Source organism: Anabas testudineus, chromosome 15 (genome assembly GCF_900324465.2).
Source record: "Anabas testudineus chromosome 15, fAnaTes1.2, whole genome shotgun sequence".
Classification (NCBI taxonomy): domain Eukaryota; kingdom Metazoa; phylum Chordata; class Actinopteri; order Anabantiformes; family Anabantidae; genus Anabas; species Anabas testudineus.
Window position 1 is genome coordinate 21079454 of NC_046624.1, and position 15089 is coordinate 21094542.

Below are 15089 nucleotides of genomic sequence, written 5' to 3' on the forward strand. Positions count from 1 at the left end.
GTAAGCTGTGAGGAGGTGGGGGAATTTGAAATGTGTCACACTCAGAGAAAGAGAGAAACTTAACAGTACTGATCATTGATCATCATTGAGAAAGGTGTCAGATCTACACAAACAATGCACAAACACATCATTCACACACTCACAGTGTAGCTGAAAGAAGTGTGTGAACCCTGATTCAGGTGAGTCAGGCGTCTACAAACCCGGAGTCCCGTGGATAAAACCCAACTGGAAGTGTGGGTTAGTGCTGCTGATGTGAGTCGTGCCTCATACAAGATCTCAGAAGAGCACAGCTGACATGCTGAGACTCAGTTCTGTAAGGTCCAAACCATCTTCAGCCATCAACCAAACACCTTCAGATTACTGTAGGTCATAATAACCTGCTGCTCAAACCACATTTGGGGCCATTTTTCCTCTGAACAGGAAGATTTTCCGATAACAACATCATTGGGTCTCTGTAAACATGTTCTGTACGTGGAGCAGCTATTTTCTGGATCCCTCCCCACCATCCTCAAGTTTCTTTTCCTGATCTGGTTTGAGGATCTGAGGACAGAGGGTGTTGTTGTCGTATAAATTATGAAGCACACTGAGGGTCATTGTTTAGGTGAATAGAGTGTATTATATTCTCTTAATTAGTATTTATGTGCTGGACTGTGACACACGACCAGCAGAAAACACTCAACATCTATACCTCACAAAAAGGTCTGAATTTCTCCTGCAGTCGACTTCCTGTGTTCTTATCACAGGAACAGGATGAAGACAGAGAGGAAGAAGGAGTAAAGGAGTGTGTCCCATATGGAGTAATGACAGACTGCGAAGGAGCAAGCTAAACAGAAAGGAGATGGAACTGTAGGACGGTTTGGTCTTTAGTTAAGGGAAAAAGGAAGAAACCTTGAAACAGCATTAGCGGAGGAATCCCTCTGCCAGGATGGACAATCAAGAGCTCAGGAGGCAGGTTTTCAGTTTGTTCACTGAATTGATACGACCCACAAAAATCCAACGATGGTGTGGACGAGACGGCGCTCGGCTTCCTCTCATCCAGTCAGAGAGGGAGAGCAGATCTGACTGTTTCCAGATTTTCCCTCCACCGCACATGGAGAAAGAGAGACGAGGCAAGGGAAACAGAGGGTGTGTCCTCCCCCCTCCTCCATCCCTCCCCTCCAGCTGTTTAAAAGCAGCCCGACACGGTGCGAGCCCCCACTCGGTGTTTTACCCCAGAGCAGACATGACAGCAGTAGAACTGGTGCTGGTGCTGGGCTTACTGGTGAGCGCCCACTGTGAGGTGAGGGCACGTGACCCCGAGGTGGAAGAGGAGGAGGAAGAAGTGCTGAGAGGAAGAGCTGGAGCGTTCCCCCCTCCCCAGCTCATGAGGCTGCAACCAGGGATCACTGAGACCCCCCCACTGGGAGAGAGAGATCGAACTGGGTGAGTGTTCCTTCTGAGAATGTGAATGAAAACGGCATCATTCAAATACACCTATAAAATATTGTACTACATTTATCAGTTCGTTTTCACAGTTTCTCCAATTATCACAGGTTTTAATTGATAAAAAACAAAACATTCGATAAAGGTGATCTGTTCTCTTTCTTCTCCCATTAATCATCTGATGACCTCTCAGATTTATCTGGTGACCCTCTGCAGGGGTCTAACTTAGGTTGAGAACCACTGGAATAAACTAGTTATAGCTAAAACTATAGTTCTAACAGAAAATGCTGCTGAAGCACTGAGTAGTCGAGATTCATGATTCAATACCTTGTACTCCTGATACTTTGGGTACATTGGGCTGTACTGTAGTAGGATTTGAATACAGGAACTTGGAATCATGTGCCCCAGTCAGGTTAAAGTGATAGGTGGGGGTCAGACTTTTACTGGTGATGGTCGGGGACTAGAGGATGTCTAATGTCCTCACAACCATAACTAGACCCATGAGTGTGTGTGAGCAGCGTGGCTGGTACCACTGCAGACATGCTGGCAGTCAAAACATGAAGAACGCTCCATGTTCGGTACTGGATGAGTCAGGCATGAATCTGTGTGTGTCTGTGTCTTCCAGCTCTTTGGCAAGTTGTGACATTTCATCAGGTCCTCACTTCTTCTTAAAAGTCTTGTTTGACAGTTCACACCACAATATTTCCAGAGCTTTTGCAGCAATAATACAAATGACGATAATATAAATGACGAGAGAAAAATTACACCGTGCAGCAATATGTCACAGCAGACCCTTATCGACAGTGTGCTTTGGCATCATGTCTCTGGTGCCCCCACCTCTATCATTTGTGCCCAGCGTTTCCTTCTTTTACCACAGGGAGGACCGCTGGCAAACACAAACCTTCTGAGTTAAAGGAATTTGTTAATGTTGGAGGTGGTGAAACTAATCAGGTTCATGTTTCCACCCTTTCCTGAAAATCACAGATCTTTGATTTACATCTGTTTTGCTGCTTAAATATTTCTAATAACATATGATCACATCAGTCTTCCAACATGCTCGACCTTTTTGTGTTTGTAGAGCCACGTGAGTGGAAAAGTGCGTCTGCAAACACATCATCAACTGTATCGACAGTATCACAATAGGACAACTCTCATCAAGGGGAGAAATGATCATGATCTGTATATCATGAACACTATGATAAAGCACAAAAGTTGTCTGACAAGTTAGAAGAGTCTGAATTCTCCTTTTCTTAAACAAAAAATAATTCAGACTTTCTTAATTCTTAATTAAGTGATGCTGATAATGAGGCACAAACCTGTTTAAACTCATTTGGTTCCATTTTTTTTGAATGGAAAAGTGTGTCTGCAGGTGCAAACCTAGAAACACAGTGGAGTTAAAGAGATAATCTGAGAGATGAGTCTGCTGAAGAAAGCACAAATATTAAACTTTAAAAATATCAAATTGTTTGTATAAGATGTTTCTCCAGCAAGTTTCTCCCTTAGAAAACAAGTGGCATTATGGGTGTTTAGAAAAGTCAAATGTGATGTACATATCTTCCTTAAAACTAGATAAACTACTGACAAAACAGAATTTAAACATTTATTTTATGAACTAAGTCTCAAACTCTTTATTTTATTTTATTCTAATTTTATTATTACACAGCAGTTAGTTCCGACCAAGCAATTTGATTGGACAGGAGACGTTCCATGAGCATTGATCTACAGTGTTACAGCACTGGGACGGATAACCTAACTGTATGTGTCCCTCCGCTTTAATTTACGGTATTCTAATAATCGTTACACTAACTAGTTAACTAGTTAGTTAATTCCACTAGTTAGTGTAATTAGTGTCGTTAATTACACTAACTAGTTAACTAGTTAGTTAATTCCACTAGTTAGTGTAATTAGTGTCGTTAATTACACTAACTAGTTAACTAGTTAGTGTAACTAACTAGTTACTCTGTAGGCTGAAGTAAACGTTAATGTTTCTAATCAGAACAAAACAAAAGGAGTTTTGTTAACTAGTTGGTAGGAGTTAGATAGTTAGTTAGCAGTTAGCATTAGCTCTATTTTATGTCGGTGGAGCCAGAAAATTGTTTACGTAAACATACGAACCACTTCCTGTTGTTCACTGAAAATGGGGTTTGTCAAACTGCTGGTATCCAATCAAATGAGGGACTGCTGTAATTGGACATGATTGACGTGCTGACTGGCCTATGAAAAGAGCCTAGTACAACACGGTTCATACAAACCAAGGAACAGAAAAGCGTGCAACTTAACGATGAAGGTGGGGTAGAGAAAAATGAAGGAAGACAGTAAAAAAATAAATAAATTCTATTATTGTGGATACAAAATTTCAGAGAATGATCAACGAGTTGATTGAGGTCATGCAGGGGTATTTTATGTAGACGCCATACGGAACATTTTCTTTGGATAGATCTGAGAGAGTGGGGAATTTAGGGAACAGCCAGTAATGAAAATCCTCCCGAAATGCATTCGTATAGATACTAAAAAACGAATATACATGTTCTGTAGTTTCAATGCCTCTTTGCAAAAAGAACAATTGTGATCAAAACCAAAATAACTCCTTAAAAATTCTGCAGAGGGCTATGTTTCATTGATAATCTTAAGGTGAACCTCTGTCACCTTTGGTGCAATAGAGAACTTTAAAAACTTTGCTCTTAGTCTCTCAGCATCATTTTTTGAACACTTGCCAGACCTGAGCCAGAGTTTTAGTTCAGAGCAATATGGGGTCAATTCTCTCTCTCTGTAGTCTTTTTCTGGATTCAGGCCAATATGTCTGTTGCTGTAAGCTTCCCACAAGGAATCAGTCATACATCAAATTTTACACCAGTTAAATTATTGTTCTTCCAGAAGTGAACTGGTCTGCAGTATTTTTGGATTTGCATATTTGTTTTAGGAGCAGCTTTTAAAAGTATGTTTGTAACAGTCAGATGTGTTGCTGCCTGTCACTGTCTGAGACTGAGAGACTAAATAAGAGGATCAAATGTCCCAGGTGACATGTTTTGAAGCTCACTCTAAGAGGCTGCCATCATTTTCTTACTCACTTTTCTGCATTAAGCTGCAGAACCCGTCTTCAGATTCCTTGATAAAAAAGCTCCCTCAAGGCTCTTAACAAAACAACCCTCCATTAGTTCTATTACCACACCCCCCACACACTTTAAACCCTGCTTTAATGACAATGTTCACAAATGGAGCTCTGTGGGTATAATGGAGAGCAGGTTTTCCATCTTTGGAAACAGGGGGTTTGATTGGATGGGGGAGCTGAGTTGATTGAGGTAGTTGAGGGCTGATGAAGTGGATATGGAAAAGTTTATCTGGTTGTCAAAATAAGATTCGAAGCTTTGCATGAATTTAAAAGAGCATTCTCTTTTCACATGTTTGACTGAAAGCCCTGTTTAAGCTGAGGATTTTTCATCCATTCATTTATATTTTCTGCTTTATTTCTTTAAAAACCTGAAACTCGCTGCACAGAAACTAATGTGGTTGTGCTGCAATGTGGTTGAGACTTTTATGTTCCTCTCAGTAATAGCTTTGGGGTCCTCTGACTTATTATTCCTGCCGGTTTCACTTTAGATAATCTGGTTAAAGTGTCTGAGAAATGGAGAAACATCTAGATTGTGTGCTCTTCTGTCTGCTCCGGTGCACTACCAGAGTGACAGGAATTTCTCTTCCTCTGTCTTGGTGTTATGAACTTCAACCTCCTCGGCAACTCCTTGAATCGCAGCTGATTTTGTAATTGAAGGCCTCCATGAGATCCTGTCAAAGTAAAAGACCACACATTCCTCTGTGCCTGTGTTTGACAGAAGAAGCAGCTCAGTGAGCAGAGTGACGGTCAGGCAGATCAAAGAGAGCAGAAGCTGCATCATTTACCGCTCATTCAGCCATTATCAGGAGGAGACACATGCAGCTGGAAGATTCAAAGACGTTCAAAGCAGATAAGTTAAGGATGGGATTTAAACTAAGTGTAATCATGAAGAACATGCCGGAACAGTCAGATAAAAGTTGTTTTTTTTACTAGAGGATATGGTGAGAGCTGAAAGGTTCAGTTGGATGAGCAACATCTGAGCAGCTACAGTCAAGTTTTCCATTAGATTTAATGCAGATATCCCTGCTCTCCAGAACAGGAACATAGGACCTTTAGGTTTTAATGATATTTTTCTTCATGATTAATGACATATTTAAAGTCCAGTGCTAAGTTAAAATACTGTGTTCCTGATCCTCCCATCTGTTCTGAACTCCTATCTTATTATTCAGCCATCAGATCTGAACCTGGACTCTTGGAAACCCCACCGGCCCCAGCTTGTTTTCCTCACTCTCTTAGGATGAGTTGCGGTCCCGCTCTGAACCAAGAAGATCTCTTTCTTGAATGCTGAGCAAAACAAATCCACACAGGACAAAGCAGCTAAGAAGTGACAGTTTTACAGTTCACAGCTGCAAATTAAAAAAGAGAGTTTCAGTTTCACTGTTAGAACAAGATGACTGGCAGCACAAAATTAAACCAAATGTCTGGATGTTTGTGTTGGACAGGAGGGAAGCAAAGACAAACCCCATTTGCTTTTTGTCACGGTTACATCTCTTCAGTCTGACATGTTCAACATAATCCAGCAGTTAGTGGACGTTGTGTAACTGTGGGACCTTTTTTAGTAGTGTAACAACAAATGTAAAGTGGTAGGGCGTAGAACCCCATCTTTTTTGCTATTTCACAAATATTTAAGAGAGCTCTGAATAAGAGATCTGCTAACCACAGAGACACTGTTGCTTCTGAAAGTATTTAGATCCCTTCACTTTTTGGAACATTTGACTGTGTTCAAATGGTAAAAATACAGTTTATGATTTACATTAAGCATTTGAAACCCTAGATCAATATGTAGGACCCCCTTTGCCAGTAAGTACAGCTTTTTAAACCACTCAGTTATATCATCAAATCTAAAATATTTGTTTACAGCCCTATCTGATTGATGGGGTGTTACTGGGATGTTCGTCCCTCTGTCAGTTCTTGCATCTCTGTAGAGGACTTTTGAAGCGCTGTTAGAGTCATCGTTCCTGTTCACTTCTCTGACGAAGGTCCTTTTTAAACCTGCTGTATTGGTGAGAAGGTTGTCCCTTCTTTAAGACACCTTTTCCTGTCTACACTGGACTGAAAGAAGGAGCCTTAAAGATGTTCATTTAACATCTCACATAAAGTAGCAGCTATTTACCGATGATTTTACACCACTGTGTTTCATCCTTACTGCTGTTTTCATCAAATGAGGTTAATCTGATTCTCTGGGGTTTCCCAACACTTTCTGGGAAACAGACAATTTTCCACTTCAGTGATGAACTGTTGGTGTTTTCCTGGAGTGAGTTCATCAGCCCTTTAAACAACATCATTGCAGTCCAACAAAAACATTAATTTAGATTATTAGTTTTAGTTTAAATTTGATCTCTCACTTTGTTCACTCAGCAAGTCTCATTTCAGAATAAAACTCCTCAGAACATTTTACCACTAAATGCAAGCTGATGATAATCAGACAGGATGACGATCCCACAGGAGTAATCTCTAAGTCTCTGTTCAATCAACAAAGCATTAACATGCAAAATCTGCCGTAGATCACAGAAACCACAGTGATTATGATGCTCTTACTAAAATTCAACTACAGGATCTTAAGAAGTGTTCTTCTGAGGATAAGTGTGGTCAGAAGAAGAAGAATGTGAAGATTACGATGCACCGCATGAAGGAGAAAAGATGAACAGAGGGAGAAGTGATCTGGAGCCCAGAGTTCAGTCTGACAGAACAAAAACTGAGCTGAAGAAGATTAAAGGTTTATTCTCTGATGATGTTCCAGCCCCCTCAAATCCTCAATTTTCCTCGTAGCTCAGTGTTAATCCAAAGTCACCTGTACATCAAAGTGTGAGTCAAAAGGCTGAAACCAGACCTGTATACTACAAGTTACCCTTAAGCCTTTATGTACGGTCCTGTGCTTGTTGTAGTCAGAAGGTTGTGGTGAATAAGGTGCAGAGACCAGGGCTCTGATATATATTACCGTATATGACTGGGTTTAAACAACTGTTGAAAACAGTTGCAATGTGATAATATTGTGACATTGTTCCGATTTCTGTGACAGTGATGAGCCTGTGGAGAATGAGGAGTTCTGTTCTGGCTGGAAAGAGGAATGACGTGGCTGCTGAACCTGACTTGACTCGGATTAGCGGCAGTGGATGGATGGGGTCATTTCTACTTGTGTGTGTATTTACAGTAGTTGCAAACTGTGTGACAGCAGCTCAGGATGAGGAAGAAGAAGTACTTTCGGTGGGTGTGTGGGTGGGTTTGTTCCTTTGTTAATGACTGAGCTCTCCACAGGAAATGACACCAGAGGAAATTAGACAGGAATTTTCTGAGCCAGAGCAGTTTGTTCACATGTAGAAACAATGGGTGCATAATTATATAACTGCATAAGATTTAATATTTTCCCTCTGAGTCTGCACTGGGACTTTAGGTATCTCAGCTTGATCTTGGGAAACATAAGACAGGCTGACATCTGAAGAGGAAAGTTGCTTTTCAAATATGATGTGTCGTACTTTTCACTGTGTTTGTATGAAGAGTCGCTGTCAGAAAACACTGAAGTGATTATGACACATGAAAGTGGAGCGGACCTCTCTGAGCTGCTGGTGCCACTGTCAGCCAGAGTCAACAGACAGGAAGTCCAACATCAACATCAGCAAACACACACACACACACCAGCACTAACATCACGCAGGGTCGGCGTCACAAGAGATTAGACGGATGGGACCAAAGACGGGAACAAACGAGACACCGCGGCTTAAAATAAAGAACCTCCTGATACAAAAACAAAAAAAGTCTAGCAGTCGTCTCTTCAGCAACAATAGTACAAGAGTTCAGGAATGACAGATGTTAACCAGGGTGCTGAACTATCTATCTATCTATCTATCTATCTATCTATCTATCTATCTATCTATCTGTCTATCTATCTATCTATCTATCTATCTATCTATCTGTCTGTCTGTCTATCTATCTATCTATCTATCTATCTATCTATCTATCTATCTATCTATCTATCTATCTATCTATCTATCTTCTATCTATCTATCTATCTATCTATCTATCTATCTATCTATCTATCTATCTATCTATCTATCTATCTCTATCTATCTATCTATCTGTCTATCTATCTATCTATCTATCTATCTATCTATCTATCTATCTGTCTATCTATCTATCTATCTATCTATCTATCTATCTGTCTATCTATCTATCTATCTATCTATCTATCTATCTATCTGTCTATCTATCTATCTGTCTGTCTATCTATCTATCTATCTATCTGTCTGTCTATCTATCTATCTATCTATCTATCTGTCTGTCTATCTATCTATCTATCTATCTATAATCTATCTATCTATCTGTCTGTCTGTCTATCTGTCTGTCTATCTATCTATCTATCTATCTATAATCTATCTATCTATCTGTCTGTCTGTCTATCTATCTGTCTATCTATCTATCTATCTATCTATAATCTATCTATCTATCTCTGCTGTCTACTATCGGTCATCTATCTATCTATCTATCTATAATCTATCTATCTATCTATCTATCTATAATCTATCTGTCTATCTATCTATCTATCTATCTATAATCTATCTATCTATCTATCTATAATCTATCTATCTATCTATCTATCTATCTATCTATAATCTATCTATCTATCTATCTATCTATCTATAATCTATCTATCTATCTATCTATCTATCTATCTATAATCTATCTATCTATCTATCTGTCTGTCTATCTATCTGTCTATCTATCTATCTATCTATAATTTATCTATCCATCTATCTATCTATAATCTATCTATCTATCTATCTATCTATCTATCTATCTATCTATCTATCTATCTATCTGTCTATCTATCTATCTGTCTATCTATCTATCTATCTATAATTTATCTATCTATCTATCTATCTATAATCTATCTATCTATCTATCTATCTATCTATCTATCTATCTATCTATCTATCTATCTATCTATCTATCTATCTATCTATCTATCTATCTATCTATCTATAATCTATCTATCTATCTATCTATCTATAATCTATCTATCTATCTATCTATCTATCTATCTATCTATCTATCTATCTATCTATCTATCTATCTATAATCTATCTATCTATCTATCTATCTATAATCTATCTATAATCTATCTATCTATCTATCTATCTATCTATCTATCTATCTATCTATCTATCTATCTATCTATCTATCTATCTATCTATCTATCTATCTATCTGTCTTGTTATCTGTAATGGAAATAATGTTCTTTGTAGTTTGTTGTTCTGCATTAATGTCACTCTACTGCTCTACATGTAACAACATGTAGCACAGAGTTAACATCACTGTGCTAGGAACCTTAATGTTCTGTGAAGAAGGTTCCTATAGCTGTCTCTCCATAGCCAGTTCTCTTTGTTCCTGCTCTCTTTCAGGGTCACGACCTCCCACTTGTATACATATATGTTAGTCATACACTCACTGTGCTGCTCTTCACTCTCTTCAGCTCCGACGCTCTGTTTGACTGTTGGTCTAACTTACAAAAGACAGATCTGTTATTGGGGTTATATTCATAAACCATGTTGCATGTCACGCACACACATACATATATATATATATATATATATATATATATATATATATATATATATATATATATATATATGTAGTTTTGTTGACAATTTCTTTTGATAAAATAAGTCATAGAGATAGAAACATGTTTGTTCCTTTGCTTTAAACTCAACTGTAATTTTCTTAGTTATTTGTCCTCCTTGTTGAGAAAGATTAAGATTGATGCTACTCTCATGGCTATTTATGAAATTTAAGCTACTACCAGCAGCTAGTTAGCTTAGCTTAGCATAAAAACTGAAAACGGGACTTAACAACTAGTTGGTTTCGGTCCAAAGGTCGTGACATCTGCCTATCAAAGCAGGTTTGATGTACTGGACTTATTCTTGGTCAGAGAGACATGTTGAGGTCGCTGGTGGTCAGTGACTCTATGTTTGACCCCTAGAATGACAGAGGCAACAACAAACTTTAAACAAGGAAACTCAGCAGTAGTTCAAAACTGTTCTAGCTGATCTCATTCATCTTCCTGAAACACATTTACACACGTATCCTGCCTCTGTGTCTCTTTGTGTGTGTTGTGCAGAAACTGGTGTGCCTTTGTGCAGAAGCGCACGGTAACGGTGGCGGTGGCGTGTGGAACAGAGAAGTACACCATCAGGTCTCAGAGTCCTTGTCCGAGCGGGATTCCCGACTGTCAGCTGGTCGTGTGAGTACACGACAACAATCCTATGTGCGAGAGAGTGTGTGCTGCGTTCACTGTTTTAAAGTGTTGTTTGTTTGACTACAGAACATTATTAGTGGGTTTATATTCTCAGTCTGAAGAGTTTGGGCGTCGTGTGATGTTTGTAGCCTTTAGTTAACCACAAAAACCCAGGAGCAACAGCACAGGCCAGAATGCTCAGTATGAACACTGCACCTGAAAACAGAAGGGTTGTAGCACCAGTGTTTGTGTCTTTTAAGTAAATTAAAAGTGTGTAGAAGTAAAAATACTCAATGCAGATAATTTCCCATATGACTGCTGTGCTTTTAACATTTGAACCATTTTGTATTCAACTGCAACTAATGCAGACATTATGCATTAATCTGCTGATTATTTTCTCCATTAATTGATTTATTTGTAAAAATCCATATCACATGTTCTCTAAACAGTTATCACAACAGGTGCACGACGGTGCAGCCCATTGTAACTCTAACTGATCCTTTCACTTTTGTCAGCCAGGATGTGGGAAAGTATAACGTTGTGTTTAGTCAGTTTCAAGTCAAACTATGTACACCACCAGCTGTGTCATGTGAGGAGCTAGTTTATCAAATGTATGTGTGTGTGTGTGTGTGTGTGTGTGTGTGTGTGTGCAGGTACAAGCTGGCCACCCGGCCACTGTACACTCAGAAACAGAAGATCTTCACCAGTCTGCACTGGGCCTGCTGTGAAGGACACGGAGGAGACAACTGTGAGGACACAGGTGGGTCAGCAGGAGCCTCAGAAATCTCATTAGCGGCATCAGCTACTACTTTTTTATTGTTTTATAATTATATTAATTCAAGATTCTTTGTAATGTCCCATTATATAAGCAACTGTAAGTATAACACATAATTTTGCTTTATTACAGTTCATTTAAGTCGAAATATAATGATGAAATTTTCTAGAAAGTTCAGAAAAGAAAGAGGAAGTTTGAAGCTGTGAGTACCGTATTTTCCACACTATAAGGTGCACCTAAGAGCCTTCAATTTTCTCAAAAGCCGACAGTGCGCCTTATAATCCGGTGCGCCTTATATATGGATCAATACTGAGCCGCAACAGGTCTCGCAACTACGGTAAACAGCCACCGACTCCATTTTCCCTCGTAGAAGAAGTAGCGCGCGGTGCATGCTGGGATATATGACTGTGCGAAGCGTGCCGTTTCATTTCCATTTGTGTGTTTGTGCAAAAACCTCAAAATGTCTCCTATTAAGAGACACGGTTACAACGCAGAGTTTAAACTCAAGTCGATCAGTGAATACAAGTGAATAGACGTTTAACATTAATGAATGGTTTCTTGTCTTTACTGGAGTTGTGAACAGAGGAGTACATTGCTCTCAACTACATTTTATCCTATCATTTCTTTATGTAACTGAAATAAACAGAAAGAAACTAAATTAACAAATAATACACATCGTTACACATTTCCTTATACATGAACCAGTTCGTTTACTGTGGAAACTAGTTTTATGTACCGACGGAGAAAATACGTCAAAGCTGTTCTATTGAACAGAGTGGAAAGAGCGCTCACTCTGCAACTAATTATCTTACCAAAGATCAACTAAAATACAAAACTCTCACTCTGATACATTTTTAAGAACAATACTATAATACTTTTTATCTGCCTTAGTCACAACTTATTGTTATTCATTTATCACTTGAACTGAAAGGCATGACACGGCCAGAGCACATCATCAACATGGACAAAGATTATAGTGCGGAAAAAACTGTAAGTATTAGTATAAATAGATACAACCTATGCTGAATTTGTGCAGAACACATGCTCATTACAAAGGTTTCCCTTACTTACCTCCTCAGAAATCTAATTTCAGCAGCTACTGTATCAACACAGACTCATGTCATATCCTCACAGCGAAGTCTGTACAGTTTTCTAGTGTTTCTCATTAGAACCTCAGCTCTGGTTTTCCCCTTCATTCATTTGTTCTATTTTTTCTCAGCTGAAGTCTATTTTTTTTTATTTGTCGCTACAAACACAACTTGACTTCGGTATTGCTAAAGAAATTAATTCGGTCCAGATTGTCTGTGTGTGTGTGTGTGTGTGTACGTGGGGAAACAAAGTGTTTATAAGAAATCTGAAAGATGACGTCCTCTACTCTGTCTTTTGAGTATTTCCTCACACCTAAATAAGTTTCCTCTCAGTTCACACATTGCTACAATTCACACTGCATATCAGAATAAAAACCAAGACATGAAGTCCAAAGAATTCTATGTAGACCTCCACCATTTTGTGGTGAAGCACAGATTGGGACAATGCTGTAAAACCATTTCCAAAGCTCTACATTTGTCCAAGAGCACAGAAAATAGTCTCAATAAATGAGGCAGGAGTTTTGTTGACCAAATTGAAAATCTCATTCGGTTCAGCTCAAAGCGTATCTATGTGTCATGTCATCAGCAGGAGTGAAGTGAGGAAGGGGAGGTGACAACTGACGTCACGTAGGCTAAATGGGGAACCTGGTTATTGTAATCAGGGTAGGGGATTAGAGAAACTTGATTTCCCAAGTAGATTTCCTTCAGGGAACTCGGATTCTGGTTATGTAAATGGAAACAATCTGCCTGGATGGATAAAATGAGAGATTTACACTGAGCGACGCATCAAATATATTTCCATATTTTTACTAATAAATGTTTGAAAAAAGTTGCATATTGTACAATTGGTCATTAGCTAAAACTGTTTTTTTAAATAAACATGTTGAATAAATAAATAATATTAATTAGCTCAACACACCTGGACTCTTTTCAGTCATCTGACAGTAATCACAGTATCACACACTTGCATAATAATGACTGTAGATGGAAAATGTACTATGATATCTGAAAAATATATATTAACACAATTACACCTGGGTAGAATGACTTTTCCATTGACATTTATTTACGTGAAACAATCTGATGTTTAGGTTTTAGCTCCCTTACCCTGTCGAGGAAGAGGCCCCTTTTTAAAACTCTATTGTGAGCCTTCTTCTACAGAGACACATGTTCTCCACAGACAAAACTAAATTACTGCCTTTAAAAACAAACAATAGGTGTAACCTCACCCAGTACAAACCAGAACCACCCAGTGGATTGTATTTTGTCATCATTCAATTTTTAAGAATTGTTTTTATTCAAAATGGCTTTGATCTGTTTTATGGCTTTGAGGTTCAGATTCCAACAGGAAATGACATCATCACTTCATCACTTTATACCTAGGTGGAACCTAAGGATCCGTCATATTCTGATAAGTTCAGAAGCAGGTAAGTGGATAGGTAGATACTAGTGCTGTTTGGCACACTTTAGCGTAGAATACACACTTTGTGGAACTGAAAACACCCAACATGAGTCAGTGGGAGCAGCTGTTTAATGTCGGACATCTGATGGATGTAAATGCAGGTCTCTGCAGAGACAACGAGCAACTAAGAAGAGAAAACGGGGATCTCTCCAGACAGAACAACAACCTCACCAAAACCGTTGAGAGACTTCGTAGGAAGAACAAGGACAAAAAGACTCTTCTCAAAGGAGTCGACAACTTACAACTTGAGAATGAGGCCCTGAAGAAAGCGATGCAGATTCATTTAAAGTACATGGACACTGAGAGGGAGACTTTAAATCAAAAGATACGGGATCTGACAAAGAAATACGAGACAGAAAAACAGACCAGGGAACGAAGGTACTCTGATCTACACAACGAGAACCAGGAGCACAGTACAGAACAGCTATATACTAGAGTCCTTCAATCCCAACGTGACTTACTGAAGGAACATAATGAATATTTACAACAACAAGTCCTTGACATGCAACACACCATTTCTTACCTGGAAATAAGAAATCAAAATGGAAGTGAAGGCATGGAACATGTCAATCAGGACATGGAAAAACATTGTCAGGAAACTGCTAATATCTTGGAGGACCACAAAGTCAAGAATCACACAGTTCAGCAGGAGAATGACTCTTTAAAGAAGCGCAATGAGAATCTGGAACAACAACTTTACAAGGTCGAGGAAGATTTAAGAAGAAACAAGGAGCTTTTGGAGGAAAAGGACGAGGAGCTCAAAAATAGTGTTCAAGAACTCGTAAAAAGGTCAACATGACAGTGATGTTCTGAAACACGACAACCGCTCTCTGAGTGAACAGATGGAGGTCGTCACAAGAGACCTGGAGGAGACCAAACATCAACTCTGTGACCTACAAGACACAGTGATGCGTACACAGAGGTCCTACAAGAGAAAGACCTGGAAATTACACAACTTCAAGAAGAACGTGAAGACTTTCAATCAAACTTGGACATCGTGAATC

The 15089-nt window shown here is 38.9% G+C and overlaps 1 protein-coding gene across 2 annotated transcripts; it reads left to right on the top strand.

Annotated features, from left to right (window-relative positions):
• Positions 1-800: 800 nt before the first annotated feature.
• On the top strand, positions 801-12115 carry LOC113158547. 2 transcript variants are annotated; one of them, XM_026354521.1, is made up of 3 exons: positions 805-1422; positions 10644-10766; positions 11414-12115. In XM_026354521.1, exons 1-3 carry the CDS (start codon positions 926-928, stop codon positions 11649-11651), a joined length of 858 nt encoding a protein of 285 aa, XP_026210306.1. In that variant the 5' UTR covers positions 805-925; the 3' UTR covers positions 11652-12115. The 2 variants fall into 2 exon arrangements, with proteins under 2 accessions (XP_026210307.1, XP_026210306.1); XM_026354522.1 differs by lacking the exons at positions 10644-10766; positions 11414-12115 and adding an exon at positions 5250-6691 and having other exon boundaries at positions 801-1422.
• The last annotated feature ends 2974 nt before the right edge of the window (positions 12116-15089 follow it).